This window comes from Gymnoscopelus microlampas (genome assembly GCF_963454915.1).
Source record: "Gymnoscopelus microlampas genome assembly, chromosome: 17".
In the NCBI taxonomy this organism is placed as follows: Eukaryota; Metazoa; Chordata; class Actinopteri; order Myctophiformes; family Myctophidae; genus Gymnoscopelus; species Gymnoscopelus microlampas.
The window spans coordinates 32,421,460-32,449,222 of record NC_139954.1 but is presented as its reverse complement, the minus strand read 5'-3'; the positions used below and the strand labels follow the sequence as shown (position 1 = coordinate 32,449,222).

Sequence of the window (27,763 nt, the reverse complement as noted above, 5' to 3'; positions counted from 1 at the left end):
CAAGTCCCCCAGGAACTGGAAGTTATGTCACGCACAAATTGTCACTTAGTTGGAGGCCATAACGATTTGTTTCCTCCTGTGTCTGTATTCATTTAATTCACTGTTCCACAATGAATCTTGACATTGATTGAACACCAACCCTTTGTTCACAACATTGCTTGCTCAGAGCGATATGCATACCCTTGTGAATTGAAATTGTGTATTCACAAACTGTAAAGCTCAATAGTTTGAATATGAGAGGCAGCAGAGGTTAATGGTTTGTTTACATCTGGGTAGTGTTTCGAAGGCTTTTCTAACCATTCTTTCCTCAGCCATTTCTGCCAGTGTACTTTAGAATTCACTGGCGGCTTCAGTTCCAACACTGATCTACAACCTGCTGTGGTCAGCTTAATGACCGTGTTTCTGTACGTACAGAACTGTAGTTTTAAGGGCAAACTTATGAGCTGGAATACAAACTTTATTTACCAGAGTTGTATGAGGGGTGGGGGGATTTTGTTTACCAGGCCATAAATCTTGAAGAAAGGGTGCTTACTCATTCAGCTGCACCACTGAGGACTGGCTAGTCTTGTTCACATGGAGCCAAGCCTGGGGGGCATGTCTACTTCCTCTTGACATTCATTTGGGTTGATTTTTCTGTCACCAGTATCCTGAACTCCTGGTTGCCTCATACAATAACAACGAAGAAGCCCCTCATGAGCCGGACGGCGTTGCCTTGGTATGGAACATGAAGTACAAGAAGGCGACGCCAGAGTACGTCTTCCATTGTCAGGTACACAAGCAAAACGTAGCCTCAAGTCTTCAAAACCCGCCCTCCCCCCTCTCTCCCTCCCCCCTCTCTCCCTCCACTCGTCATCATGGGTGGCTCCCTCTCTCTGACAAGTGTGGAACTCTGCCAACTCCCCTTCCACCCTCTCTTCCTCTCCCCCTTCGTCTCTCGCCTCCCCTGCCCCTCGTTCTCTCCTCATCCACATTGTGAGTTCACCAGGTTGGCATCCACCTCCACCACATCTGTCCAAAAACACATGTTTAGTGAGGCGCCGGAGAAGACCTGTGTGGTGCCCGCTGCTAGATGGAACCTGAGTGCTGTAGTAGGATTAAGTGTGTGGAACCGGGGTGGTTATCGTGTGCATCTAAACAAGGGCCCTGTGTTCAGACAGGCTAGTGAGGAGAGGCGGTAGAGCTCCTCCGCTGGCCGGCCTTTTTACACTGCGTGCCCCGAGGTTCCTAGCCCAAGACAAGTTGAGTAGAACCACATGTCGCTCCCTCCAGAGCGGATGTAGAGGCAGGCACATTGCTCAGTTGAATAAAACTGAACAGAAGTGTGAATGCATTTTTCTCCATGCCTCCAAGTGGGCTTGAAATGAGATTTTCTTCACCCATGTGTCATGGGGGGGGGGGGCGGTTAAGATGGGCAGGGCTGCAGAAGGTCACAGGCCACCTAGTGACAAAGGACTAAGTCAGAATAAAGTGGCATGAATATTGTCAGCATAATCCATACACAATATATCCTGTTGGACGGCCCAGGGATTGCGGTTCAGCTTGGTGCTGTCAGTATTGAGGTGTGAGTCATGGAAAACACAAGATTCGTTGAAGCTAAATGAAAATAAGCAGTGTGCTGTACCTCAGCCTGGCCAATGCTGTAGCAGCTATATTAAGCCATTACTAGTGATCCTGAAATAGAGTTTCTCTTTGTTGCATTTCTTTTGATTGGAAGTGACACAGTGGTACGTTGCAGCAGACTTGTCACTGGGTTGTCTCAGGACACCCCCCCCCCCTTTATTTAATTCTAATTGCTTTATATTTTCTTGTCTTTGCTCTTCAGTCTGCTGTTATGTCCGCTGCCTTCGCCAAGTTCCACCCTAATGTTGTAGTGGGGGGCACATATTCAGGACAGATAGTGCTGTGGGACAACCGGAGTAACAAGAGGACCCCAGTGCAGAGGACTCCACTGTCAGCAGCAGCCCATACGGTACACTAAGAAGCTTTTTGATTGATGTTTATATTGACAAAAATGCAGAAAAATTGCCATATATTTGTACATATCTGTCAAAAGCATCGAATATAAAAAAGCTTATATTGAGAGCTAATTTCCATTGTGGTCCTTTGAGTATTTGTGTATAAACTGAGTGCCATGTGTTGGCACTCAAATATAACCAAAAGAAATACATTCATACAAAATTCAACCTACTAGACAAGTAAGAGAACAAAGAACAACATTGGTACTGTGAAAGGAACCTGTTACAACTCAACTATGATGGTTAGGTCCAGCTGCTGTTCAGCCAGCTCGTTATGGAGGAACAGCTGATACGATATATTCTTGTCTTGTGTTTGTCTTATGCGCGGTACTAAAACCAAAATAATACATCTGTTTTTGTTTCTGCCCGCTCTCTGTACAGCACCCAGTGTATTGTGTGAATGTGGTTGGTACCCAAAACGCCCACAACCTCATCAGCATCTCCACCGATGGCAAGATTTGCTCCTGGAGCCTGGACATGCTGTCTCAGCCACAGGTACAGCCACTGTCTTTTTTTTTGTGTCACTGAATGTTCCCGAAACACTGCATAGTGACTTCTCCTCATCGGGAACTTTAGCTACACATGTTAAATCTCAAATGTTTTCACTAGACCCATCCATTTTAGCCGTCCACCTTGGTATAGTTGTTATAACCTCACTTTTTATAACTTCATTCAAGGAAATTAACTTAACCCATTAAGACTTGAGCTAAAAAGCATTGTTTTACACTTTGGGCTATTCAAAAATAGCAGATATACAAGCTCATAGCGCGGCACCGAGTGCCGCGCTATGAGCTTGTAGATCTGATTTTTTTTTTAAATCGTGAAAATGTGTGCAAATCTTTGAATATATATATTTTTAAAGCGAACATTTTTAACTCAAATCTTTGCTTCTGGGGGGTCCCTGGAACAAAATATTTTGATGGGGGTCCGCGGCCAAATACATATCATTTTGTGGGTCCTTGACATGAAAAAGATTGAGCATCACTGATATAGAAACATAAGTTTTTTCAGAATACTGTTGGGATTTAGGAGACATGTAGAATAGGCTTCAGGTCTCAATGGGTTAACTGACTATGTCATTCCGACTCTGCCACCAAGCCTCCCCAATGTCAGATGTTAATATTTTATATAGTGCTAGTTGAATTTGGATTATGCATTAATAAGCTGTCAAGTGATTTTTATAGGTTGTGGTTGGCATTGTTTCTGTTACCATAAAGGCTGAGCAGGGAGCTTGTTTAACGGATGTTATTCCATGTTCCCTCCTACAGGACAGCATGGAGCTGGTTTTCAAGCAGTCCAAGACCGTAGCTGTCACCTCCATGTCCTTCCCCCTCGGAGATGTCAACAACTTTGTGGTGGGCAGTGAGGACGGCTCTGTCTACATGTCGTGTCGTCATGGAAGGTACGCTCTCACAACAGCCAGCCGTCCCCAGCGCCCCTCTCCCCCACGCTGTGTGCGCCGCCAGGAAACTGAGGTGGTTTGTTACTTTGTTAGGCCCCACCCAGGCCCCAACAGTGTGTCAAATAAATATACCCCACTCACTTCCCAACGCCAACGTGAATCCAGCACTTGATCTCTTGCTGTTTGAGGTTTCACTCCTGCCCAGCCATCCTGTTTTTCTTTTCCGCTTGTCAGTCGTGTTTGTAAAGGTCGTTCAACATAAACACAGCACACATGCAGGGGAAACAAATCATTTTTTCCCCCTTTCTTTTTTCTTCTTCTCTCTTTTGAGGATTTTTCTCAGAGTAAGGGAGGTTGTTTACAGTCGGTTGTCCCGGGGAGACTCGAATACTGAGGTTTGTCCCACAATGCTGTCATTCGAGAAAGAGCTGGGCTTCAGCAAACCCTAGGCCCACTGTTAAGAGAAGCATGGCTCCAATCAGCACTGCCAATGTGTGGCAGGTCTGCCCCGAGACACGGCATTCATGTCCTGCAGTATACGCCGAGACCACAGAGAGGGGATGGTTGCTCGGCTTTGCATAGCAGAATCACCTCTGTAATTGAGGGAATCATTTTCCACCTCATTTACAATGGTATGATACTCTCATCCCAGTTAATAACGCATAAGCATCACTCATGCTGAGTATTTACCTCTCTGCGTAATTATCAGAGCCATAGTCTGGTAACAGCTCTGCAACATGTGGTTGAGAGGCCGTAGGCAGTGCCTTTCTTGCCGCGCTGCTGGTAATGGCTTGATAGAGGTAAAATGATTTAATGTGAATACGTCCGACAGAGGTCCATCTGAGCCTGTTGCGTTCCCTCATGCCCAATTGACTCGCAAAGAATAATGTAATGTGAAATACTTCCACTTGGGGTTTTTATTCATTCTATAATTGATGGTTGTTCTTGTGCAATGCACAGGGTATTATGTTCAAATATTGTGGGCCTGACTAATTATCGGGCATCTTGCTCAGCGTGCATCGGAAAGTACACGTATGAGGGATTGTTATCAGTGGTGTGTGTAATTTAATGGCGAGCGAAGACTATGTAACAGTTTGGAATTTACCAGCGATCACCATGTTAGACTAGGCATTCATTGACACTTCTCGTCGTGACCGGCAGTACACACACACACACAACTCCTTTTTAACTGCGAAATCTACCCATGTTGTCTTTCCCAATTGAGCACCGAGTTTGGCAGAGATCAGGGGGAAGGAACAACACATGTCAATCAATAAGAAACGATGCGCTTATTCTGGCCTATTGTGGGTTGATGCTAATTCTCGAGTAGCTGTGTTTAACCATGTTACACAACTGACAATTAAAAAAAACAAATGAGATGGCATAATGTTATTGTTTCTCTGTATAATGTGGTCATATTTATATTCCTTAACGTGATTTTCTGTACCCAGCAACCTCCTGCAAAGCCTCACCTTCCCTCCTGTTGTCTACTACAGCTCAAATGTATCCCCTTGCATCGCTTTGCCTTTTATGTTCTTGTCTGTGTTTGTGTCTTGTATGTTTGAAAATACTGCTATTTTGGCCAGTTCTTGCTCAAAAAAGAGTCTCAAGTGAATACCTGGTGAAATAAATGAATACTCAAAATATTCTCATTGCCAACATTAAAAATTGTGCACTATGCTGTATGTTCATCTACAATGGCATGAATATTTAAAAATCTGGTTAATTTAGTATAGTCTGATCTTGAAGGGTGAGAGTTCAGCACAGTGTTGTAGCGTCCGAACTTCGAAAAATGTAACACAATGATTTGGTCTGATCTTGACATTACTTGTTTGTTGTGGCCCACAGTAAAGCAGGCATCAGTGAGATGTTTGAGGGCCACCATGGACCCATCACTGGGATCGACTGCCACACAGCTGCAGGACCCCTGGACTTCTCCCACCTCTTTGTTACCTCCTCCTTCGATTGGACAGTCAAGCTGTGGAGCACCAAGGTATGAGCCAATTAAGCAATTTATCAAAGATTATTCATTGGCTACTGAGAAGCTCCATAAAACTGTATGTATTAAGCTGTAACTGTCATCATTTATTTATTATATATTGTGCATATAGGAGGAAAATGTTGGTGTTTATTTTTCAATTACGTTTTAACATTTGTTTGCAGAATAACAAGCCATTGTACTCATTTGAAGATAATTCGGATTACGTCTATGATGTCATGTGGTCCCCCACTCATCCTGCTGTGTTTGCTTGTGTGGATGGGGTTGGCCATCTTGACCTGTGGAACCTCAACAATGACACAGAGGTACTGGGACTCCACTAGATACAGTCACAATATGTATCGGACTACATTGTATCCCTTTCTAGAGTAGACGAGAACTCTGTGTAGTATAAGCCCGCCTATACCAAATCTCTGTTTAATAAGTACATATTTTTGGGGCGGTGTATAAGTGAGTTTTGGACACCGACCAAAAAAATTGTGTACCCCTAACCCTTCCATTGTTAATGCAAATCGATACTTTTTTCATATCAGCCAATCACATTACAGCTAGTGTCATCACCACTAACTGTAATGTGATTGGCTGACTTTGCAAATTCAGGACTGTGATTGGCTAGCGAAACACATGACACATGTGCAGCCCTATGAATAGCAGTATGGACTTTAAAAAAAGTCATTTGTCCTTTTTTTAAATCCTTTTTTTAAATCCTTTTTTTAAAGTGAGTCATGGACACCGCCCACTTCACACTGGGTGTGATTTTTTTCATACAATGAACATTTTAATGTTAGCCTGTCCCATACAACAGCTACACAGCTCCACGTAGGCATTATACTAATTTTTATTTAGTTTTTTCCCACTGTTGTGTATTTGTGACTAACTGGGTGGTATCGTTTCAGGTCCCAACAGCCAGCGTCACAGTACAAGGAAACCCTGCTCTGAACAGACTCAGATGGTCTCACTCTGGCAAAGAGATCGCAGTGGGAGACTCTGATGGACAGATTCGTGTCTATGATGTAGGAGAGGTGAGAACTGACTGTTTTATGGGTATTTGTGTTACTATCAATCACTTATTTGAATATTTAGGAATCGGATATTGTCTGAGCAGTGGATAAACAACTTATAGTTGTCATGTGTGCGAATCAGCTTATTAACCACGTATGACTTTTATTGTAGTTCTGATTGGAGAACTGCCTATGCGTTGGCTGGTTCCCAAGCTGGATTTTAGTAAAGTGTTCTCGGTATAATAGTACACTTAAGTCTGATTTACACTTAGTTGTGCAGCAGTGTCACGCACCCGAAATAGCTGATCTACCAGCTCATGCGTCGCAGTGTGACACGTTATGAGCTTGTAGATCATCTATTTTCAGCGTGCAACTAAGTATAAATCAGGCATTTAGGCCTGTCTATTGTATGTAGACAACAATCAAACTGTTGTCAGAGCACAGCTCCCTGAGGACTATCCCGTATGGTTTTTTGAGTATTTGAGCCTGCCATTGGCTGTTATAGGCTTACAAATGGAGAGCAGCTCTCTCCCCTGATCTGTGAGAGCGGGGTTAGGTCTCGGTGACAGTTGTGAGATTGCCTGTGATCCCGTGCCCCCAGAGAGGGATGTGTTTGGAATTTGAGTCATGTCTCTTTGTTGTTTTTCCCCCCACAGCAAATCGCTGTTCCACGGAATGACGAGTGGACTCGTTTTGTTAGGACACTGGCAGAGATCAACGAGAACAGAGACGACGCAGAAGAACTGGCCGCTCAGCGCCTGGCTGCCTGATGTCGTTGCTATTGGACATGACATTGTAGGGACCAGGGGAATGCGTTTGAATATTAGCCCCATTGTGATGGAAGGAGATATCATTACAGCAACGTGATTAGAGGAAACAATTCAATTATTGCAACAATGTTCACAATTGTTGTCATTACTTTTGAAAATGTTGTAGTTAGATTTGTCACTGCTGTTTTTATTTTGTAAACTCTGCCTTCTTTATTGGCTGGTTCATCACCAGCCTTCCTTGGGATTCAGATGAGGAACCACCTCCACCTCAGACAGTACCAGAGATGAAGCCATACTCCCAAATACAAACCAATTGTTCTTTGTTCAAAGATTCAACCAGGTGCCTTAAAGGTCCACTATCTGTTTTAAGTGTATTGTATGGGCCAGTGGAATTGTGTAGGTTCAGTGTCATAATCCATTTATTAATGGGCTTACTCCAAATATAAATTTGTTGTGCTATTAAGTGTACTACTACCTTTCCACTTAAGCTGTAGTAAATCCATCACATCATTACTAAGCCCAAGAATGTAAACATGTTAGAACCATTATTCTTTTTCCATGGGTCCTTTATTTAGCCGAGATGACGTAGTCAGCAAACGGTTCATAAAATACTGAAATGCCTCTTTTCCTCAGTTGAATGTGTTTTTACCTCTACATAAAGCTTAAAACAGGCTTTCCATGATACAGCTGGTATACCTTTTGAGATGGCTGTATACTCAAGAAAATGATATTGTGTATGCTGTATTTTCTGAATGAATTCCATATCTAGACTACTGTACAGTATGATGTGACGTTCTCAGCATACAAGTCTCATATTTGTGTCCTCCAAATCTCCAAACTTTGTCAAATTTGAGAATGTACTTTTCACACAGTCGAAGCAAAACAATTTTAACGATTTATTTCAACAAAATACAATAAATACATTTAAATTATTTCCCAAGACCCAGGTCATGATTTCAAAATAAACACTTTGAAAACATCTGTACATTCTCTCAAGTCACTGAAATGTGACTCGTTTCACACGTGCACACCAAAGCTTCGCATAGAGAAACGCAGTAACAGTCGTCCATAATGCCATAATGTCCCTTCACAGAGAAGTACAATATGTACAATAAACTTGTGCAAGCTATGCAAAGTAAATTATGAAAGCCATATTCATGCAGCATTCAAATTATTACAACCATTCAAATGCATATAAATGAAATGGCAGTGGTGTTCCATTTTCTTCCCCTTTTCAATACAACCATTTTGGAGGGATAAAGGCTGGGAAATGTATTGGGACTTTGGACTTTAGGAGCATGCAGCCCTCGCTAGTCAGCATAGAAATGTGCGTCGGCTAACTACTTTGTGGCAGATGGTGTCGCTCTCCATACATAATTGATTTTCAAGTGATAAATGTGCATCGCTCGCCTAAAATAGCAGATTTTCACACTCTAAACACAACGCATCTTCGCTTTATCTCTAAACGCAGTTATTTACAGCGAGCGACACCGTCATGGCGACAAAGCATGAACTAGGCATTACGAGGCCTGCGGCTCATTTTTGTGCTCGGCTGGTATGGCTGTCACTGCTCCAGAGGGCTTGAACTTGGGCAGGTGCAAACCAAACTTGCTCTCCACGCCGGCAAATGTAGCAGCAGCAAGGCGATAGCCTCCCACATGGTCTGCCGTCAGAGCCGGAAGATCCTCAATCCTGGACTTGGGAGTGGGGTCAGAACCAGTAGGACGACTGCAGAGGAGAGGTTTAAGGTTAAGGTAATGACTAAATCATGCGTGAACACTAATGATATAATGTGGGTGCACTAAGGTAAGTGTACTTACTGTCCTCCGAAGTCGACTTCGAACCATCTTTGCAGCATTTCATAGGTCACCAGGGTCACGCCAAACTGTGGCGAAGACCTGCAGACGCGGGCTGATGGAAGAGAAAGTTCGAAAATTACACTGGTAGGGTTCTGATATTTCTCTGATGACTTGAGGATGATAATTATAGCGTCCACAGTGAGCCTCATTTCCTAGTCATGAAACCACTCATTGGACTGCGGTGCATCATGTATGCGTGAGTCAGTACCTCCTGCTCCCTTCCAAAATGCCTTGAACCCTTCCTCGGCAAGGATCTTCCTGAAGCAGTCGATGACTCCGTTGTATGACGTCTGGCCCGCACGGGCTGCCACCTGGAGCCTGGTCTTGATGACATCAGCAGGGGTCACCAGCGAAGCGGCCGGTATTCCTTATGAGATATATCACCCACCGACATAATGAGGCACTGTCACTATATGCATAAATGGTATGGCATCCTGACAACCCACTGCAGCGTCACGCTGCAGTGCTATATAGCAGTGGTTCTCAAACCTTTTTGTCTCAGGGCACCCCTGTAAATAACCTTTTTATTCACTGCACCCCTGAATTACATTGTTAATTTATGGCACCTTACATTTATGCCATATTACGGTAGGTAGGAAATATGTAAATCTTTCACCCTAAAATAGTTTGTCAGGAGGAAAACTTGAGAGAATATCAGTTCCCATTAGGACAGATAAGTAACTTGCAGCCCTATTCTGGGCGGAACATTTGCCAAAAATAGCTGATTTACTTATAGATCAGCTATTTTTGGCGAGGAGATTTAGTGTAGGTCAAAAAAGAACGCACCAAGTACATTGCAACTCAGGTCAGTTTTATTAAGTATAGAGGGTCAAAGTGGTTGAACTGAGGTGATATTGATAAACTCCAAATATTATCAAAGTATTCTGCGGCACCCCTGGGCTTGTGTCACGCAACTTCTCCTCATAAAGGAGAAGTTGCACACTTGAAATTGATCTATACAGTATATCATATATTACCAATAATTTAATAATAAAACCTAAGAATGAGTCAATACTTTAATATGAATACATTTAAGATAAAGTCTGAGCTGAAAAGGTTCAACTGACCACCTCAATAGCCCAATATGATAACCTGGTAGATCATAAAAAGGTGGTTGCCCACTCCTGCCTGAGTATATTGATATATTCGCTATAATTTATATACTAAAATATGGACATACATCGCATGAAATCTTCACATGCAAAAAAATAATCACATTTGTTTGCATTTATATAGTCTACTAACACTAAGAATTTGAACGGCCAGAGTGCCTGAACATTCCAGATGTACATGTATTTGTTACCTGCAATAGCTCCAGCGGTGAGCAACTGCAGTGCCCCCACCCTGCCTTCCTCATCAGCCAGCTTTGCCTTGGTGTGGGCGTACACAGGGAAGTAGATGGCGGAGAAGGGGATGTCACGGAGAAAGCAAGCTTTCGCTCCCTGCCGCAAACACACAAAAAAATCCTTGTACTACCGCATAAACGACACCTGTGTGAACGCTACTCTTTAACACCTGACCACAGAGAGACAAAGAGAGACAGAGTGACAAAGAAACAACACTATGCTCCCCTGATTACTTTTGAGAATGGTACGGTAATCATGCATAGTGCTCCTCGGAAAGCATTATATTGTACAGGTTAATTTGGCATGTGGCAGAGGCGGCACAGTGAAGCACAATGTGGGCATCTTCTCCTCTTATTCCCATGCATACCTTCATAAAGCCTAGTCTTCTAAGCTTTCATGCTGTGCTTTCTAAAGTATAGCTGCAGACCTTCCTCCTGTCTACTGTATGTTCCCTGATATAAAACATGAGTGGACTGTGGTCCTACTTAAAGGGGTACAGGCAGCGGTTGAGGCGTGTGTGGTTTTGCCTTGGGAATTATCTGGCCTGGGAGCTGTCTGAGCCAACCCACAGGGGGCTGTGGTGGTCACAGTAGGAGCCAAAGGCCCCCAGGCAGAACTGCAGCCCTTTAGGCCTCCATAACTCATGTGTGCGCGCGCACACACGCACGCACATGCACACACACACACACACACACACACACACACACACACACACACACACACACACACACACACACACACAGCTTTACCATTTACCATAGGCCTGGGGCTGCTGGCTCCATCTACTGAGAGGAAGTCAGTCTTTTAACAAGCCCCACACTGTCTGCTACTCATTAAAATATGGACTATGAACACATGATTCAAGATGTAAGAAAACCCACAAGGATCTGGAGGGGAGCAGTAGCAGAGCATAATCCCTCCCTAATTTGCTGTTGGTTGTTGGCTGCTGTGTATTTTGCATGTTAAACACTGTTTTGGAAAATTTCAAGAGTCAGAGGGTTGTGTAATCCTCAATTCCAGATTCTGAACTCAATTATGCCTACGTACACATGCATACTCTACAAATTTGTATACACAACACTTGGTATATGCCGTGTGTTGAACAATGAGTAAACTGCAATGATGCAAGCTGGTATATCAGCTGAGCTACCGTAACATTTCCAATGTATACATTCAATGCTATGTTGTAGTGTTTAATATAATGCATTGGAATGAACAACAAATGGATATCAGTGAATTGCTGATAGTGTAACTTTGTGATATGAACGGGCGCCTTCCATCGCCCTTGTCTGACACTTGACAGGGCTACAGAATACATGCTTAAGGATGCTGCAGATGGAGACCTGCTGACCTTACCTTGTAGAGGCCGAAAAAGCCCAGGTCTCTCACTACATTCAGGGCCTTGACCTTGGGACCTGTGGTGATCTCTCCAGCCACCTGCAGACGGATCTTTACAATCTCCAAAGGATTGGTGAATATGACCTGCGAACCCCCGGCCTGTAGGAAACAACAACAGGGTTCATATGCGGTTGCTGCAACAGTAACGGTGCAGCGGCTGAGTCGGTCATCTCACTGTGCAACTGACTTAATTATGCGAGGTTACCCCTTTAACCACATCTGAGGGGTCAAGCTCGGGTGGCGACGATAATGATGTGATGTGTAAGCATTTCACCCTGATAAATAGTTTTTTAAATCATCTGGGTAAACCGATGCACAAAAGATACTTTATTTCTCAATCTGATCTCATGTTATCAGAAGAGTGGCCTTGACAGGGGGAGAAAAAAGCAGGCATTGATAGAGGAGCCAGTGGGGTCAGGTTGAAACAGGCACCGGGGTGAAGAGAAGCCCTGGCTCATGGTTGGAAGGCTCTGACCCCGGCACCCAGCCCTCTGCCCCTTCCCTTTCCCCGAGGCGTCTCCTGTGGAGGGGTGAGTGGCCCGGCCTGGCCTCGGCCCGCACACTTCCCCAATTCACCCCGTTCCCAAGGGGAACCGTTGAATCACCCGGGCCCATCGGGGTCCAGGCAGCAAGGCCCCCGAGGCACAGCCCCCTCTGACTCAGGCACATTTATCACCCACCCCAAATTCAATCAGGCCCCTGGATGGCTGCTGGTGACATTCAGGGCAGGGGTCCTATCTGTAAACATCCGAGCAATGATCTAAAAAAAGCCTTCTCACATTTAGTCAAAGTGGAAGGGGAATATCCGCTACTCTGATTTATTGCACTCATCCCCCTTGTGGCCATCTCCTTTATCTTCCTCATTTCTCCCTTCTGCCGGGTAAGATAACTTAACATGTCATCCCTTCAGATTAATGCGACATTTAACTTTTGTGCTTCACGTCAGGAGGTGGACCAGTTCCTATGAAACACTCAAAACGCAAGCTTCTCTTTACAGAAATCTCCGGGGTCAAAAAGGGCAGGACACGTACAAGACATATCCCTTTCTATTTCAAGTGGTCAACAGTGGGTGGTGGAAGCATCCTTGGTGCTGTCCTTGTGTGAAGACATGTCCTTGTGTGGTGTCCACAGGCCTGTGGCAGACCAAGCCTCAGGTATGTGCCATGTTGTCAAACTCAATCACACTGATCTAGAGCCAACTCCATCCAAGGCCCTCCAGGGCCCCTTCCTCCAATTACACACTGACAGAGGTCGCAACCCTGCAGACCCTGCTCCTCCGTAAGCAACCTGCGGGCTCTGCTCCGTGGATCGTCTGTTTCACTTCACAGCAGCCCAGTCAGTGGAGTGGGGAGAACACAGGGAATTACTGCTTTAATCCACTGATGCACTTACAAAATGTTACAGCGTGGCAAATTAGCGGAGGTAAAAATAGCCTGTTCACACAGGCATCATTTCTCAAATGGTGCACAATTAGCAGGGATCAGGAACCCTGTCTATTCAGATAACAAATTTGGGATGTCAATCCGTTATTATTGAATTATTGTAATCTGTCATGCGCTGAATGAATGGAATTACTCAATATTGGTATAAACTGAAAACGAGGAGTTTATACTTAGAAATGATTCAGTCAGATGAATTCATGCTCTTGATAAATGTATGACAATTAACTTAAAGCAACATTATAATCCAACAAAATAATGAAATGTTATGTTTTTTTTCCTTCTCTTTGCCTCACGTCAAGATGTATTAGGTTTAAGTGAACAACCTTTCTTTTGGGGCATTTTCATAAATAGAATTCAAAATGTCATTAGGCTGCTTACACATCCACCAGCCAGAATCTCTGCAAACAGAGGGATGGTCCCATCTTCTGTGGTGAACTTGTCTCTTACAAAGTCGTTCATCTGAAGAAAAAAAAGAAAAAAGATATTTGAGACACAATCCGCATCTTGATAGCACAACATTTTAACGTGAACATTTGATTGCAGCCACATCCTGATTTTGAATAGTGTATTTCTGCCATGCACTATTTATTTATCATTCATAGTTGTTCATTCCAAACTATTTTATTTCGTTTTTTTCTCCCAGGGCATTCTGAACTAAACACTGAAAGACTTGCCGTAAGTTTGATAGCTTTTTCCGGGGCCACGCCAATGAGCTGCGGTATGAGACCTGCAAAAATATCATTCATAGATACCGTTACAGTACCCGACAGGCAGACACAGCAACTCTGGCTTGAGATGAATACATCCATTGACAGTTAGTACAATATAATCTGCATGATTCTTGTGCAGGTAAAACAACCCCATAAATATTTACAGATATGGCTCATACATCTGATGCACCAAAAGCACAAAGACTCCATTGAAAATTAAACAAAAGCCCAAAATATGACACTACTAGTGTGTTGCGGGATCAGCATTGTCAAGGCCTGATCCCACTGTGGTGGGGAACAGAGAGAGCTGTGTGGCCATGGGTGAGCAGAGTGGAGTGAGGGTGGGTTGAGGGGGGGGTGCATGCTACAGCGGCGATAACCACCATACTGTTTCACCGTCTGTCCCTCATCGGGCCAGATAAACTTCTGAAGGAGCTGCTGAGTGACCGCTGCTGGTATGCAGCCAGAAAACAGCCAAGCGTGTCTGTCTCTCAGTCAATCACTCTCTCATCGTGTGGAAGAGATAGAGGAAGGGTGTGTGTGCGTCGGGGTGGGGGGGGCCAAGCAGAGCAACAAAGAGCTGCCGTGGTGGACACAGCAGTAGATGGCAGTCTTGACTTCCCTCATCTGAACGGCTCCAGGGCGGGGGTAGTGTTGTATATCACGAGCCTTCAACACCATTATCACCGTGCTGGCGGAGCTAGATCAGACAGTGCTACTACATGAACCCGGTCGGACGTTTTCCCTCTGGGAGCTCTCCCTCAGTACAGAGATAATGAAAACGTGACCCCTGGGTGTTGCTTTATTCCATGCTGAATAGGGAGGGCAAAGGTTTCTGGTATCAATTAGCAAACCACGCTGCTGATATTATTAGCACACTGACAACTCATGATGCTTTCCCACCAGAATCACCCCCCCACCCCCTGCGCCCCCATATACAATATGTACACTCTGATTCCAGGTTCTGTTACATAAGTGTGTTACCTCTGTAGAAGCCAAAGAAGCCTTCGTATCGCAGCACTTTCTTAGCGCAGTCGAAGCTGTTCTTGTACATCAGTTCTCCTACAAAGGAGCCCGTGGAGCGTTGGTTCTGCATGCGGGTTTTCACCAGGTCTATGGGGTACACCGCCGTCGCACCGGTGGCTAAAAACATATTATGGATTAATTATCACACCTGCAGCACCCTGGTGACAATCAATATTAAGTTGCAAGATATACATTTTATTTCTGATTTCATCATCATTTCTAGACCATCTAACACTCTGCAGTCTGCAAACACTGTAATTATAAATGTGATATTCTGTATGTCTTCCTAAGACACTGTGAAATACATGTAGTTACATGACAAGTCACATAAGAATTTAGTAGTGGCGGAGAGTTGTCCACTGATTGCTACAAGGATGCTAAAAACAGGCGCATGTGCGTGTGCGTGTGCGTGTGCGTGTGCGTGTGTGTGTGTGTGTGTGTGTGTGTGTGTGTGTGTGTGTGTGTGTGTGTGTGCATAACCTACATGAACACAGCCATTCAGGTCAGACAGTAGGGAGTATTTGGGTAAGCAGTGTGTCTGAGGAGGCAGAGCTACAGCAGGTTGCACTAAATCCTGTTTTCAGCCACACTGGCTTGCCATGTCTTGTCTGACATCAAAGGGCCCCCGTAATGACTCTTTGCTCAAACATGCAAATGCTGCTGGCATGCTTTGTCAGCAAAAAGTGTGAGAAAGGTTCATTATTTACAACTATAAAGAAATGGTGGGTTCACTGTCCATTTGTGATGCCCCTCTAACACCTGAATTGAGTGCCAAAGGTCAATTAGGATTGATATAGGCTGCAGTCATGAGCATATGCAATAAGATGTGCACGTTTAGGCACATGTGCTCTCATACGCACATGCAAACGCACACAAAAAGTCCAATTCTGTTCCTATCTCAGGGGCAGTTACTGTATGTCAGAGGTCCCTTGTATCAGTTCCTTCCAGTGTAATTGGACGAGAGATTCCAGAGTGCGGTTCCGGAAGATTTGTGTCATTCCAAAGCTCCGACCCTAAAGACAGCCTGGAGCCACCGGTGGCACAGCACCACAATGCAGGAGTCTCAGATCAGAGCCCCTCTCCCTACAGCACAATAGCCAGCCCCGGGGGCCTCAACGCGCCAGTCTAGCCCAGCTAGGGTTACCCCTCGGCGGCCCGGGGGGCTCTGTGGCAGACATGTCACTCACCTCCAGCGATTGAGCCCAGCATGAACCTGTAGGCAGACTCAGCAGCCTGGAGCCAGACGGGCCGAGACGCATCGTGACCATGCTGTATGAGGGGAAAAGACACCAGTGGTCAAATGAATCTGGAGAAAGACGAGGGATCAGGACACTAACCATGAATCGGCTGACTATTAAACTATAGTGAACCAGATACATTGTGGAAAGAGGAAAAATGCGACGGAGCACTCAACAAAGGAGGAGAGCAATGGAATGCAGACCTGTCAGGCTCTAACATCGAATTCACCAGCCAGTATTGTATATCACAGACAGTCCAGCTTTTGGATACAGTAAATGAGTGTGTATGGTCGTGGAGTCTGCTCACAGTTTTCCAGGGATGACAATTGATTAGTATGAGGCTAGCAAGAGGCTAGAGGCTAAAGGTCTTCTGTTATTTTTACAACAAAGCATAATTTCTCGTCTATATCTACTTGATCTCTGTTCTGGTGTTTGATGTTGTGAGTGGAGCCCCTTTTGTTTTCCCTGTGGTGCAGGGGAACAGATTAGTCCCACAAGCCTTTCCATGTACAGATAAGTATCTACATGAATATAACACGGCCCGAGTAAGACTCAGTCATAGTATGCATGCCCAGGCCAGGGGGAGTGAGCAACATCTTAAGAGGAGCAGAGAGCAGATCGGGCTGCTTCCGTCTCCCCCAGCTGCTTCCACTGAGACTTGCATGCTAACGAGATTGAGGTCCTGATCAAAAGGTTTTAAACGATTAGCCTCTTCCTACTGGGGGGCAGACCTGAGAATTGCAACATGTCCACGTCCTTCCCTCCCCCCTCCCCCCCTTGCAGGAATCAAATTCCACAACGCTGAGCAGAAGTCTCGGGAGCATGAGTGGCCTGAGAGGTCTGACTACAGCCTGATATGGAAAGCCGTGTCATCCGGTTTGAGGCAGGAACCATTTCATTCTCCCAGATCCAGATCACCCCCGCTCCCAGGCCTCACCCCCCCCCCCCTACTCACCCACCACCCCTGCACTCTGCTCTCACTCCAAACAGACTTTGCCGAAGGCTCCTAAGACTCCCGAAGACCCACACTGATAAAAGCATCCTATTAGCTCCTCAGATGTGTGATTGCGTCTGATGTGTTCGTCCAAGCACCGCTGAATAAAATAGGACATCCTTTCAGGGAGAGCAGCATCGCAAACAATCCACGCCTCTTTTATACCTATAATTGGTGGACTTTTATCTGGGAGTTTTAGTAATGCACTTCACAAGGGGAGAAGAAACATGGGCACTCTCCTAATTCAGTCATTGAACAGTCTCCTCGCTCCTCTCTCAGAGGGGGTTACAGGGTAAAGGAGTAAAAGGCCCAGATAAAAGGCTGGAGGAGGTGAAGGGTATTAAGAGATGTCAGTCAGTCTGTCTACCTGTTTCTGGGCCTCCGCCAGGTGGAATGGCATGGCTCCTTCCTCCAGCGGCGCTATCCTCTCAATGTCTGTATGGTTCAGCCGTCTTAACAGCAGGGGAGAATGGCTACGTTATGCCAGGAAAAAGCCAGCCCTGTGTCTATCACAAGCAGGTGATGTAAGATTTTCCACAGACCTTTTATGGCCTTATAACTTGAAATTTATTGCAGCTTTAACATGAGTTTATATAAACAACAGACAAACAAAGCTGGAAAGGTGCCCGCAATCCAACAAGTAAATGATAGTGTTCTGTTACCAATCTCAGCTGAGAGGCAAATATTCCCCACTGGCCTGATGCATCATAAAGTCTGCATCCATGTTTTATGTTTGTCTTGTAAATCAACCAGTGGAGCCACTGTTGTTAAACAGAATGGCCAATAACTTAGAATTTACATCCAATAAATGAGGCTGTAACATTTTTATTCCATTCAAGGGATAATCAGAAATAGAACTGTTTTTTTAAATATACAGTATATATACTGAATGAATGCTGAGGGCTGCAGGGACAGTAGTAAAGAAAACATACTTAATGTGTACTTAAGGACAGAGTGATTCTAAACCTTACCCAGAGTGGGAGTGCAGACCAGCAAGTTGGTACAGGATGTCAATCTCCATTGGTGTGATCTGGCCAAACTTATTGGCCGCACGAACAAACTCCTCTGTATGAAAATGACGACAAGAGGAAATGGTGTCATGCAAAGTGAAAGCAGGTTCGTATTCAGGGAAAGCCATGGCAAACACATTAATTCTTCATACAGAGAGAATGCAGACTTATTAGTTCTAAATATTATACCGACCTGGGTCAAAGAGTGATAGCAAATATTTGATGGTTTTGTCTAACCCACCTCGGGGCAAAATGGGTGGGGTTACTCTAGCTCTGCAGGACAATGAGTGCCAGAATATTTGTACATTAACAGGAAACACTGTATGCATCTCTGTGACTCTGACTTACATATTTAAACTTTTATTTCGTTAAGCATAACTGCTCTTTTTCAGCAACGCCCTGTTTCACGCACGCAAGGGCACTTCAATGAGGTGTTGAGGGAAGGGTGAATGTTGGTCATTCACTTCCCCCCCACATTTTTCTTGCTCTCTCTGCCACAAGTACACTCCTCTAACCTTTAGGCCACCTCTGCTGAAATGCAGTAAAACCCAGCCAACCGAAATGAAAGAAATTGGCAATGACTATTTGACCCAAGTCTGTCCTACATGAGGGAAACTGAGAAGAGACTGTGGGGAAAATAAAGAAACAGTACAGTAGCAGGGTAAAGTAAAAGTATACATCTCTATGGGAAAGATGGGGCAGGAGGAGACGTAATTAACAGTTCAACTACGAGTTCCACAGATCTACGAACAGTAGAAGGGACAAACCAATTACCACATTATGATGTTTATTTACCTTATCAATTTATTGCTACGGTATAATGTTCCCTGTGTTCCCTGACACCACTCTGTCAAAAGAGTTGAAGCATGATCGAAAAGCCACATTTCACATAACAAATGACATTTCATATAACATTATGAAATGTAGCATTTTGCAAACAACATATGGAATGCATACGCTTATAACTCCAGGTACTGTACATCAGTGTTGTGCAGCAGCAACTTGTTCAGGGCATTACCTTTGGTGACAGGCGTGTCTCGTTGTGTGCCAGCGAGAGTGCTGTACACCTTGCGAACCAGCTCCATGTTGTTGAGGAGCGCGTTGAAGGCACGAAAGTAGGAGAAGCTCACCATGTGGGATGTGCTGCCACCAGCGGCCTGGTGGAAAGATACAAGGTTGCTGTCATTCCTCCTGAATACAAGGGCTAATTCCCCCTTTATACTTTGTCATACAACCACTTGCTGAAGATGACGGATTTACTACTTACAAAACAAAAGAGTTTAAAAGCCCCGCTAGTGGACCATCTCCACTCAAATCACCCATGCATAAAATGGGTTCAACACGTCAACAACAAAACTATAACATGGATGTGAATCATCATTTTTGATTTTTGCATAGGCTATTCAAAAATAGCAGATCTACAAGCTCATTTCTGCGACCTTGCACATATGCTATTTTTCATTTTTTCTTAAAAAAAAATAATTATTTATTACCCCCTTTTTTCTTCCCAATTTAGCCGTTATGCCAATTAATTCCTCCTCACACACATTTCTGTGTTGTCACTGCTGTTGTATCCCACTGACTGACCTGCTAGTGAGGAGCCCCCTCCGGGACTACGTAAGGCCTTCGTCCGACTCCTCCCGCCCAACACTCCCCGCTGACAGGTGCCGCCCCCAGCCCGTAGGAGTACGTGCAATGACCAATATCACCCTCCCCGCCCGTCTTCCCTCCCCCGAACACGGGCTAATTGTGTTCACATAGATGCCCGACAAAGCCGGATGCACCACGGTGGATTCGAACCTACAACCTACGTGGTGGTGGGCAGGGGCTTTACCACCACCAGTCTTGAAAGTGTTTGATTTTTTTTTAAATAATTTGGATTTTTCAAAACACAAATCTTCTCTTCTGGGATCCCTGGCACAAAACATTTTAAAATGGGGGTCCGCAGTCAAATACATCATTTTGGGGGTCCATGGCACAAAAAAAACTGTTTGGAACTACCATAATGATTTAGAAGGCATTCGTAGAATCAGCCTCAGGTCTTAATGGGTTAAACTGAAACGACAGGTGTGCTGCTTTCTGGAACTCACTGAGACCAAGTTCTCCTCAACAAACGTGGTCAGCATGTGGTGTCTGATGGTGGCCATGATGTCGCTGAAGTCCATGGCACTGATGGTGCCACTCTTGCTTTTGTCTTTCAGTATAAAAGCCTGGCGAGAGTGCTCCAACTGCAGCTCCTGAGAGAGAGAGAGAGAGAGAGAGAGAGAGAGAGAGAGAGAGAGAGAGAGAGAGAGAGATGGTCAAACAGTCAGCTAACAAAGTAAGCAAAAAGGGGGCTCCTGTGGTGAGGAGCATTGCATTACGGAACAGCGGTGAGATAGAACATTTGGAGAGAGAAAGTCTAATGATATCAGCGTTAGACATTGCTTTAGCGAAGTGGAAGTCATCAGATGTGACAGTGTTACGACACTGGCCTCTTGTAATCACCACTGTCTCTCTGGAGACTAATGGAAACCATGTCCAGTGTAGACTGATCTCGGGCCAGAGCCGAGCAGCGAGCTTATGTGAGTTGGGATGGGCGGCAGGTGTGTCCAGAAGGAGAGTGATTCAATATGACAGCCGTGCAATCAGGAGGGGATGCAGAGGGAGACTGACCCCGGGTCAAGTCTGCTGTCAAAGCTCATCGCATACAACCACGAGATCTCTGCTTGCATCTGCATAAGTCACCCTATAACAGGAGAGGTCAGCTGCAGTACTTTTCTTCATCAGTATATTATACTGTTCATTAGTTGGTCAGTAAACTGTTGTCATTAATTCCATGTTCTGATTATAGCACTGAGATGACTGATTTTTTGTATTGAGACGCATAAAAACACAAAACAATATCCGATCCTTGTTTATTATGTCATGCAGATTTGGAGTGCAACTTGGCCGGTCAGTTGCAGGAATAATAGAATAACCACAAGGTGGCAGGGCAAAGTGTGTTTGAAATATGAACATGATACCAAATCTAGCCACTGGACTCAAGAAATGTTTCAAAATTATTTTGAGGATTGTTGCTGAAGGGAGAAACTCAAAACAATGGCCATCAGAGAAACTAAATGGAATCGGGTGCAACATGACAGAGGAAAGGAAGCTAGGAAAGGAAATAATATTGATCGATCTAAATTCAAACTTGCACACACAAGGGTCTTTGGTGTAGTGGTGGGAAGCCCTAGTCAACTATGATAAACCACAAAGTGCTCTGAGGGATCCCACACTCTGGCGGAGCAAGAGTTTAGTCTGTCTAACTACTCTCACCCAGACAGAGACCACCCAGCATCTCTCTGAGGCCCACAGACATCCATTTCCAACCAAACACCTCGGTCATAGAGCTTCCCTTTACGGAGCTGAGCCAAGTGAAAACCTACACACAAGGTGGAAGCTTCAGTAACGTACAATCAGCTCCCATTAAAGGAAACAAAAACATAATGTCTCTTTAACAGTTCGAATATCCAATTTCATAGTCAAGAGTATCTGACTGAAACTCAGCGACTGAGATACAAGGAATGTGGTGGTCGAAAGACACACAGAAAGTCTGTCATTTGGCGTTTAGTTCTGGTCACTGAGATTGAGCCGTGACATACAGTTAACATGATTTTTAGGTCCATCCGATCATTTGGTCATCATTTGTGTCCTGTGAATGAGAGCATTGTGATCCTCAAAGAGAGCACTTTCCTCACGTCATCACTCAGAATGTGTGTTGGCGCGTTAACTATAATCTGACTGGTTGATCGAACATAAACCAGGAAAATTCTCATTACACTCAATTACAATATACTTTGTATTCCTTGTTTGCTCAGGTCATTTACCTGTGAACCTTCTTAGGTGCTAATTGTTTGTGGTTTTATAGTAACTAGTAATAGTGTTTTTTATTGTTTTTGCAATTAACAAATTATGAAATCTTGGAGGGACTGCACTATATCACATTCTATCTTAATCTAGGCCACACCATCTTTACACTATAATTTTTCATAACAGAGGTAGTTTGTGGTCATTCTGGTTTTGGTTCCACGGTTTTGGTCCCAATTTTGAACCTCATGCAAGATGTAAAACAAAGACTGTAGCACTAAAGCAAAACACTTGTTTTTGTTTTTGGAGCAAAATTATAGTATTGCAGTGGTGGTCCACCACTGCTGAATATAGAAGACATGAAATATAGAAAACAATCATTTCAGAAAACGTGGGTCTAGAATGTGTCCCTGTTACCTGCAGAAACTGGGTGAACTCTGCATAGCTGAGGTGCCTCTTCCTTTCATGGCCAAAGTGTAGCCTGATGAAATCGCACTCCCAGTTGAAGGGGATGTGGTGGTGGACTGTGGTTTGGCTGAAGATATCACGCACATTCTCTGGTGACATGAGAAATTAATGAATAATAACAGAGAACTGATGGAAATTCATGCAAGATACACAGCTTTTTGAAGTCTGCCTCATCCTTGTGTCATTTGTGGTCTCAAGTTGAATAAATAGTCAATATGGAATTAACAGAGTCTGTGTGGGATTTAAGGCTGCCTGATAGACCCTTTCCCACATACGTAGGAGCATGTTTCATTTCACACAAAGGGCAGCTCTTTGTAAGACTCTGTGGCCCTCAGTTTGGTGACATGCTGGATTCATGCAGGATGCTTCTTGTCAGATGTAAGTGGTTATAATGTGGCGTTCCCCACCACTCGCCCACTATCATACCCAAGGAACACAAGGAGCTGGCCTCTACAACGCTCTCTGGGCACCAGACGCCCAGCTATAGTAAGACAAACACAGTCTACCACACTATTCATTGGCTGCAGATGCTACAGGATGACCTGAAACCCAGAGTCATCTATATATAATGCTTACTGAAACACTGTGACTACCATGAATTGTTCCGGTCCCAGCATACAGTAGATAGAAAAAAGCATAGATCACAAGTGACACTTATTCCTAGTCGTACCATTCAATCCATCGCATCAAACAAACACAGATTAATTACTATAAAATGTCTGGTCTATGCTTTTCTATTTCTATCGATTGTTGTATCGATTGTATTGTATCGATGTTATCAGGCACCATGTAGATCACTCAAAACAACTTAAACAAAAACGATACACATTTATTTCCTAAACAAATCGAATGACACCAATTGCACTCATTTGGAATCATTAATGTGTTGTGGGCTCTATACGTTAATGACTAAGTGATACATCCACTGTAAATAAGATGTACGCTAGCAGGAAGTGCACTCCTACACCAGTGTGGTGATGTCCATCTTCATGTACATACCAAATGAGATGTCCCCTGTGCCAGTCTTGTCAAACAACTGAAAGGCAACTATGAACAGGGCATCCGGGGCACACAGAACTGACTCAAAGGCCTGAAACTCCTGGAAAGAGATCAGTCTGTTTGGACAAGAAAGAAAGACAAAAAAGGACAAAAAAGGACAAAACCATAAAGCTGCTAAACTAACTAGTTAAAATCCTAAATACTAATATTACATATCTGAGACAGCAACGTGAAAACATGTGCAGTGATATTATTGTATTTAAATGCATTTTACAATATTATTTAGGACCAAACATTATTTTAAAAAGTCAAATGGGGATCTTATCTTATCTCTAGTGGATTTGTATCCTTAAGTGTAACACTGACTGATAAAGATGGCAATTGACTCTACGCAAACATCATTGTAATAAATCATTAACTCTCCAGCAGTTTACTGTTCACTAGTTTACAGCACCCGCTGTAACAGTAGCTCATTTAAGCAACAATTAACTCTATATACAGAGTACAACTTAATAAGGGGTACTAGAGCGAGAAAGTGGAATACACTGTACACTGTCAAATCCTGAGTGTTCATTTAACTCTGAGTGTAAAAATGTACATGTAAGTGTAAAAAGTAATTAACACTAAATCCTGAGTGTTCATTTACAGTGTAGGTATTATAAGAGGAAAGTGTCTTTTTATGTGATAGCCAGTGGCAATTTGGCTCTGATAGTATCCTCGAGCCCATTTGAATTAGAAATGTATCGTTTGATAACAGCCATAAAAACAAGAACAGCATTGATAATGGTGAATGGAATTCATCAAGACAACTAGTATGTATGGTTTCACAGTTTGAAAAAAATAATAATAATAATAACAGCAAAGTTTTTCATTGGCTGAAATGTACATTAAAAAAAAACACTAGAAGAAAACCTGATATCTCGTGCCAATATTATCAGTTCCATAAAATATTTCTGGGGGAACCTAAAACATGATTAATGGAGGAACTGAAGGAACTCGGAAAATTCCATAATATCTTTCAGATAATTCCAGAGATACTCACCCATCTTTAGTGGTATCAGCCACTCCAGCAATGAGCTGCACAGTTTTGGGATTGTGCTGAGGTTGTTTATGCAGACCCAGGTAATTCTGTACGAAGTCCTTGGGGGTCATGTAATGTTCCCCATCCTCCACCACGCTCGCATACTGCATGTATAGACAAACATACAGTTGAGATCAATGCATTTGTTCAAGTAGAAATGTCTAAAAAATCATTTATGTGGATTTAAATCTATATTTGTGATGTGCGCACTGCTAAGGACGCATGCAAAAGTACATTGAATATTAAAGGTATTGTAAGTGTTATTTTTTTGTTTAAAGGTTCAAGCTCTATATTCTAATAGTAATCATTACTATAGACTCTATAGTAATGAACAAACACTCTAGCATGGGTCTTCAACAGGGGGTCTGGGTCCTAGGGGACCCATCCTCCATACTGCATGTATATAGACATGCAGTATGGCCTAGGGGGTCCTCAGAGTTACTAAAGGGAGGCTGCCAAATATTTGTGTGATAGGAACAGCTATTTTCGGTTAAAGGTATGAATATACACATGAACATGAATCCAACATATTAATAGAAAAGATAATGTGTAAACAAACAAACAAACAACTTTATGAAGCTATCTATGAAATGTATGAAAAAGTAAAATCTGCAACACAATTTTATACAATATATAGTGGGGGTCCCTGCTTCATCTCTCTCTCTCAGCTAAGGGGTCCTTGGCCTGAAAAACGTTGAAGACCCCTGCTCTATAGTATAGTGTGTTCAGTAACAGGGGTCTCCTTGTCTCTCCAGCTATTTAGATGGAGAGACTAGAGAACCCATGTATCAGCTTCTATTATTTTGTGTTCAAGTTCCATTTTTTGTTTGCTCATGTCTTCCAATTTCACTTCTTTATACTGTATCCTGTATTGTATAAAATTGGTATCCCATCCTGAAAATGCATTCTCTGTTTATTAAAGAGCTGGAGAGACAGGGAGACCCCTGTTACTGAACACTCACTCTGTAGCAATGATTGCTATCAGATTATAACACTTACAAGAAAATATCACTTACGGCACCTTAAGCACAGTCTCTGTCGTATTAAAACTCTCTGCGATTTATTTCTCTTTCTTTAGGACAATAGTAAATTTGTTCTGACTCCCTTGTGTACATTTTATGTGTGACAGCTCGTACAGTTGATTTTTGTTTTTCTGACTATCCTCCGTTTCTGGACTCCTTTCATTTGATTATGTTTTTGTGGGGCATAGGTACAGGTAGTCTTTATCTTGTATTCAGATAGACAATTAGATTTAAACTGAAAGCAGTTATTTACTTTGAATAAACAATACAGCATTACTTAATAGTTTAAATAATGGATGCCATGCAATACATTGTAATAAATAACCTCTGATTTGTGATATCAGTATGTTACTTACAATTACATATAATGTTTCAAAGGCAAATAAAATGATTCTATTTCATCTTTTAATTATAGCAATTGTATATCCATTGCCCAAAAAGTACCACTATACTCTTCATTGTAGAAATGAACTGTCTCGTGAAAGTCGAGGACCCAATGCACTGTGGAGCTAAAACTGAGTCCCCATATAGGCCCTAAGACGAAAGGTCATTTTTAGAGTCTAGGTTGGGTTTCAAATTGGCACAGAGATAGCTCTGGAAACACAAGCACTGCATGAACCACTAACAGAAAGGCCAGGCATTCAGAATCCAGCCCTGTTCAGTTTGAGAGAGCAAAAGATAGATGTGTATGTATGTGTGTGTGTGGGGTGTGTGTGTGTGTGTGTGTGTGTGTGTGTGTGTGTGTGTGTGTGTGTGTGTGTGTGTGTGTGTGTGTGTGTGTGTGTGTGTGTGTGTGTGTGTGTGTGTGTGTGTGTGTGTGTGTGTGTGTGTGTGGGAGTCTTCATACCACGTGTCTTTTAAAACTACAATGCACACTCCTAAATTGACATTTTAAATGAATTGTAATTCCAACCAAAGTATTAGCACATTCTACTTTTCCATAATTATATGTCCATTCACCCCCTAGCAGTATGCTTCATGTAGTTCTTGATGATATTATGCAGGAGGTCAGAATGATCATCCAACAGCAACACATGTAGGCCTATACTGTACGTTTAGATATTACAACATCATCTTTACAGTGCAGAGTGAGGAACTGTAGAAGATCTAATACAGTTCTGTTTCCAGCAACAAGTGTGTAGGCTACTGTAGTCCAAACAATAGTTTGTGTGTGGGGTAAACAAATGTGCACACACCAATGTCAAGGACTTATGACTTTGCTAGTGAGAAGACAATGTGCATTATATAACATTTTGATATCTGGTGATAATCAAAGTAGCTAATTGTCCCCAAGTGAAGGCAAGGGGGATTCTTTGTTGCATCACATTAAGAATTAGTTGAAGCATTTGTATGACCTTCCTTGTCACTTTGTACCCCACTGGACACAAGACACAGACTATGGGCTACACCAATGTGACCCCACTCACTAAACCCTTCATGAGTGTGCATCAATATCCATGTGTACGTTTGAAGTACACATTATGCATTCACTTAATGAATAGGCCTACATACATATATGAGTAACGCTCCTTACCTTCAGAAATATATTCCTCAAGTCTTGAGGGTCGGCTCTTTTGGTTGCTTGCACCTATAACAGAAACGTAGAAATAGGACATCAAAATGGTCTGTCAACCCAAGACAGACACTTTGTCTACAGTTTGGGATTATAGTGTCAAACATAATCTCTGCCGGTCATTCACCAGTGAATCACAAGTGAATGACCGGCAGAGACTGTCTGTCAATTCAGATGTGACTTTAGGCAGTCCGTGTCTGCAGGATCGGTTATTGCGGTACGCGTCCATCAAACGAACAAAACGGAATGTTAAATTAACTGTTTAAGAACATCAAACATGAATGATCAATCCACCGATACAATGTAACAAAGTAAACATCACAGTTGTCTCCCAGGCCAGCAGAGATGTGCATAAAGATGCTCATAAGGACCACGCTGCGATCCGTAAACGACGTTCAAATAAACGCACACGTCCACAGGGATAAGCTGTCCTCCATATCCGACAGCGATTAGCAGCGTTAATATCGATATAAAATATTAATATCTGATAAGAAATATTGACGGAGTCACCTTGACCGCCATGCTGGGTGTGACGTCACATGCAGACTAGCGCAGGCGCTTGTCGTTGACATAAAGGAA

The 27,763-nt window shown here is 43.4% G+C and overlaps 2 protein-coding genes across 2 annotated transcripts in view; one reads left to right on the top strand and one right to left on the bottom strand.

Moving 5' to 3' along the window:
• The window catches only part of dync1i2a (dynein, cytoplasmic 1, intermediate chain 2a), a 21,080-nt gene extending 12,959 nt beyond the window's left edge, over positions 1-8,121 (top strand). Inside the window, exons 9-16 of the mRNA XM_084085207.1 lie at positions 644-769; positions 1,823-1,969; positions 2,397-2,510; positions 3,284-3,417; positions 5,266-5,410; positions 5,581-5,721; positions 6,313-6,438; positions 7,074-8,121. Coding sequence (XP_083941333.1) covers positions 644-769; positions 1,823-1,969; positions 2,397-2,510; positions 3,284-3,417; positions 5,266-5,410; positions 5,581-5,721; positions 6,313-6,438; positions 7,074-7,187 — 1,047 coding nt within the window. The 3' untranslated portion in view covers positions 7,188-8,121. The remainder of the gene's footprint in view (positions 1-643; positions 770-1,822; positions 1,970-2,396; positions 2,511-3,283; positions 3,418-5,265; positions 5,411-5,580; positions 5,722-6,312; positions 6,439-7,073) is intronic.
• Positions 8,071-27,763, bottom strand: LOC311065037 (electrogenic aspartate/glutamate antiporter SLC25A12, mitochondrial-like). Its single transcript, XM_084085206.1, has 18 exons — positions 27,695-27,763; positions 27,146-27,199; positions 24,551-24,693; positions 23,509-23,624; positions 22,459-22,598; positions 20,301-20,447; positions 19,229-19,367; positions 18,172-18,265; positions 17,568-17,652; positions 16,156-16,237; positions 14,927-15,085; positions 13,907-13,959; positions 13,611-13,691; positions 11,749-11,889; positions 10,350-10,488; positions 9,255-9,413; positions 9,008-9,098; positions 8,071-8,915 (listed from the first exon to the last, which is right to left on the bottom strand). The coding sequence occupies exons 1-18, from the start codon at positions 27,704-27,706 to the stop codon at positions 8,708-8,710; spliced, it is 2,043 nt and encodes a 680-aa protein (XP_083941332.1). The 5' UTR covers positions 27,707-27,763; the 3' UTR covers positions 8,071-8,707.

Excerpts from the sequence above, each read along its gene's own strand:
- LOC311065037 (XM_084085206.1), bottom strand. Across the intron at positions 20,448-22,458 it reads AGTTCACCCAGTTTCTGCAG|GAGCTGCAGTTGGAGCACTC; the intron begins GTAACAGGGACA and ends TCTCTCTCTCAG. Across the intron at positions 19,368-20,300 it reads TTGAGGAGAACTTGGTCTCA|GCCGCTGGTGGCAGCACATC; the intron begins GTGAGTTCCAGA and ends TCTTTCCACCAG.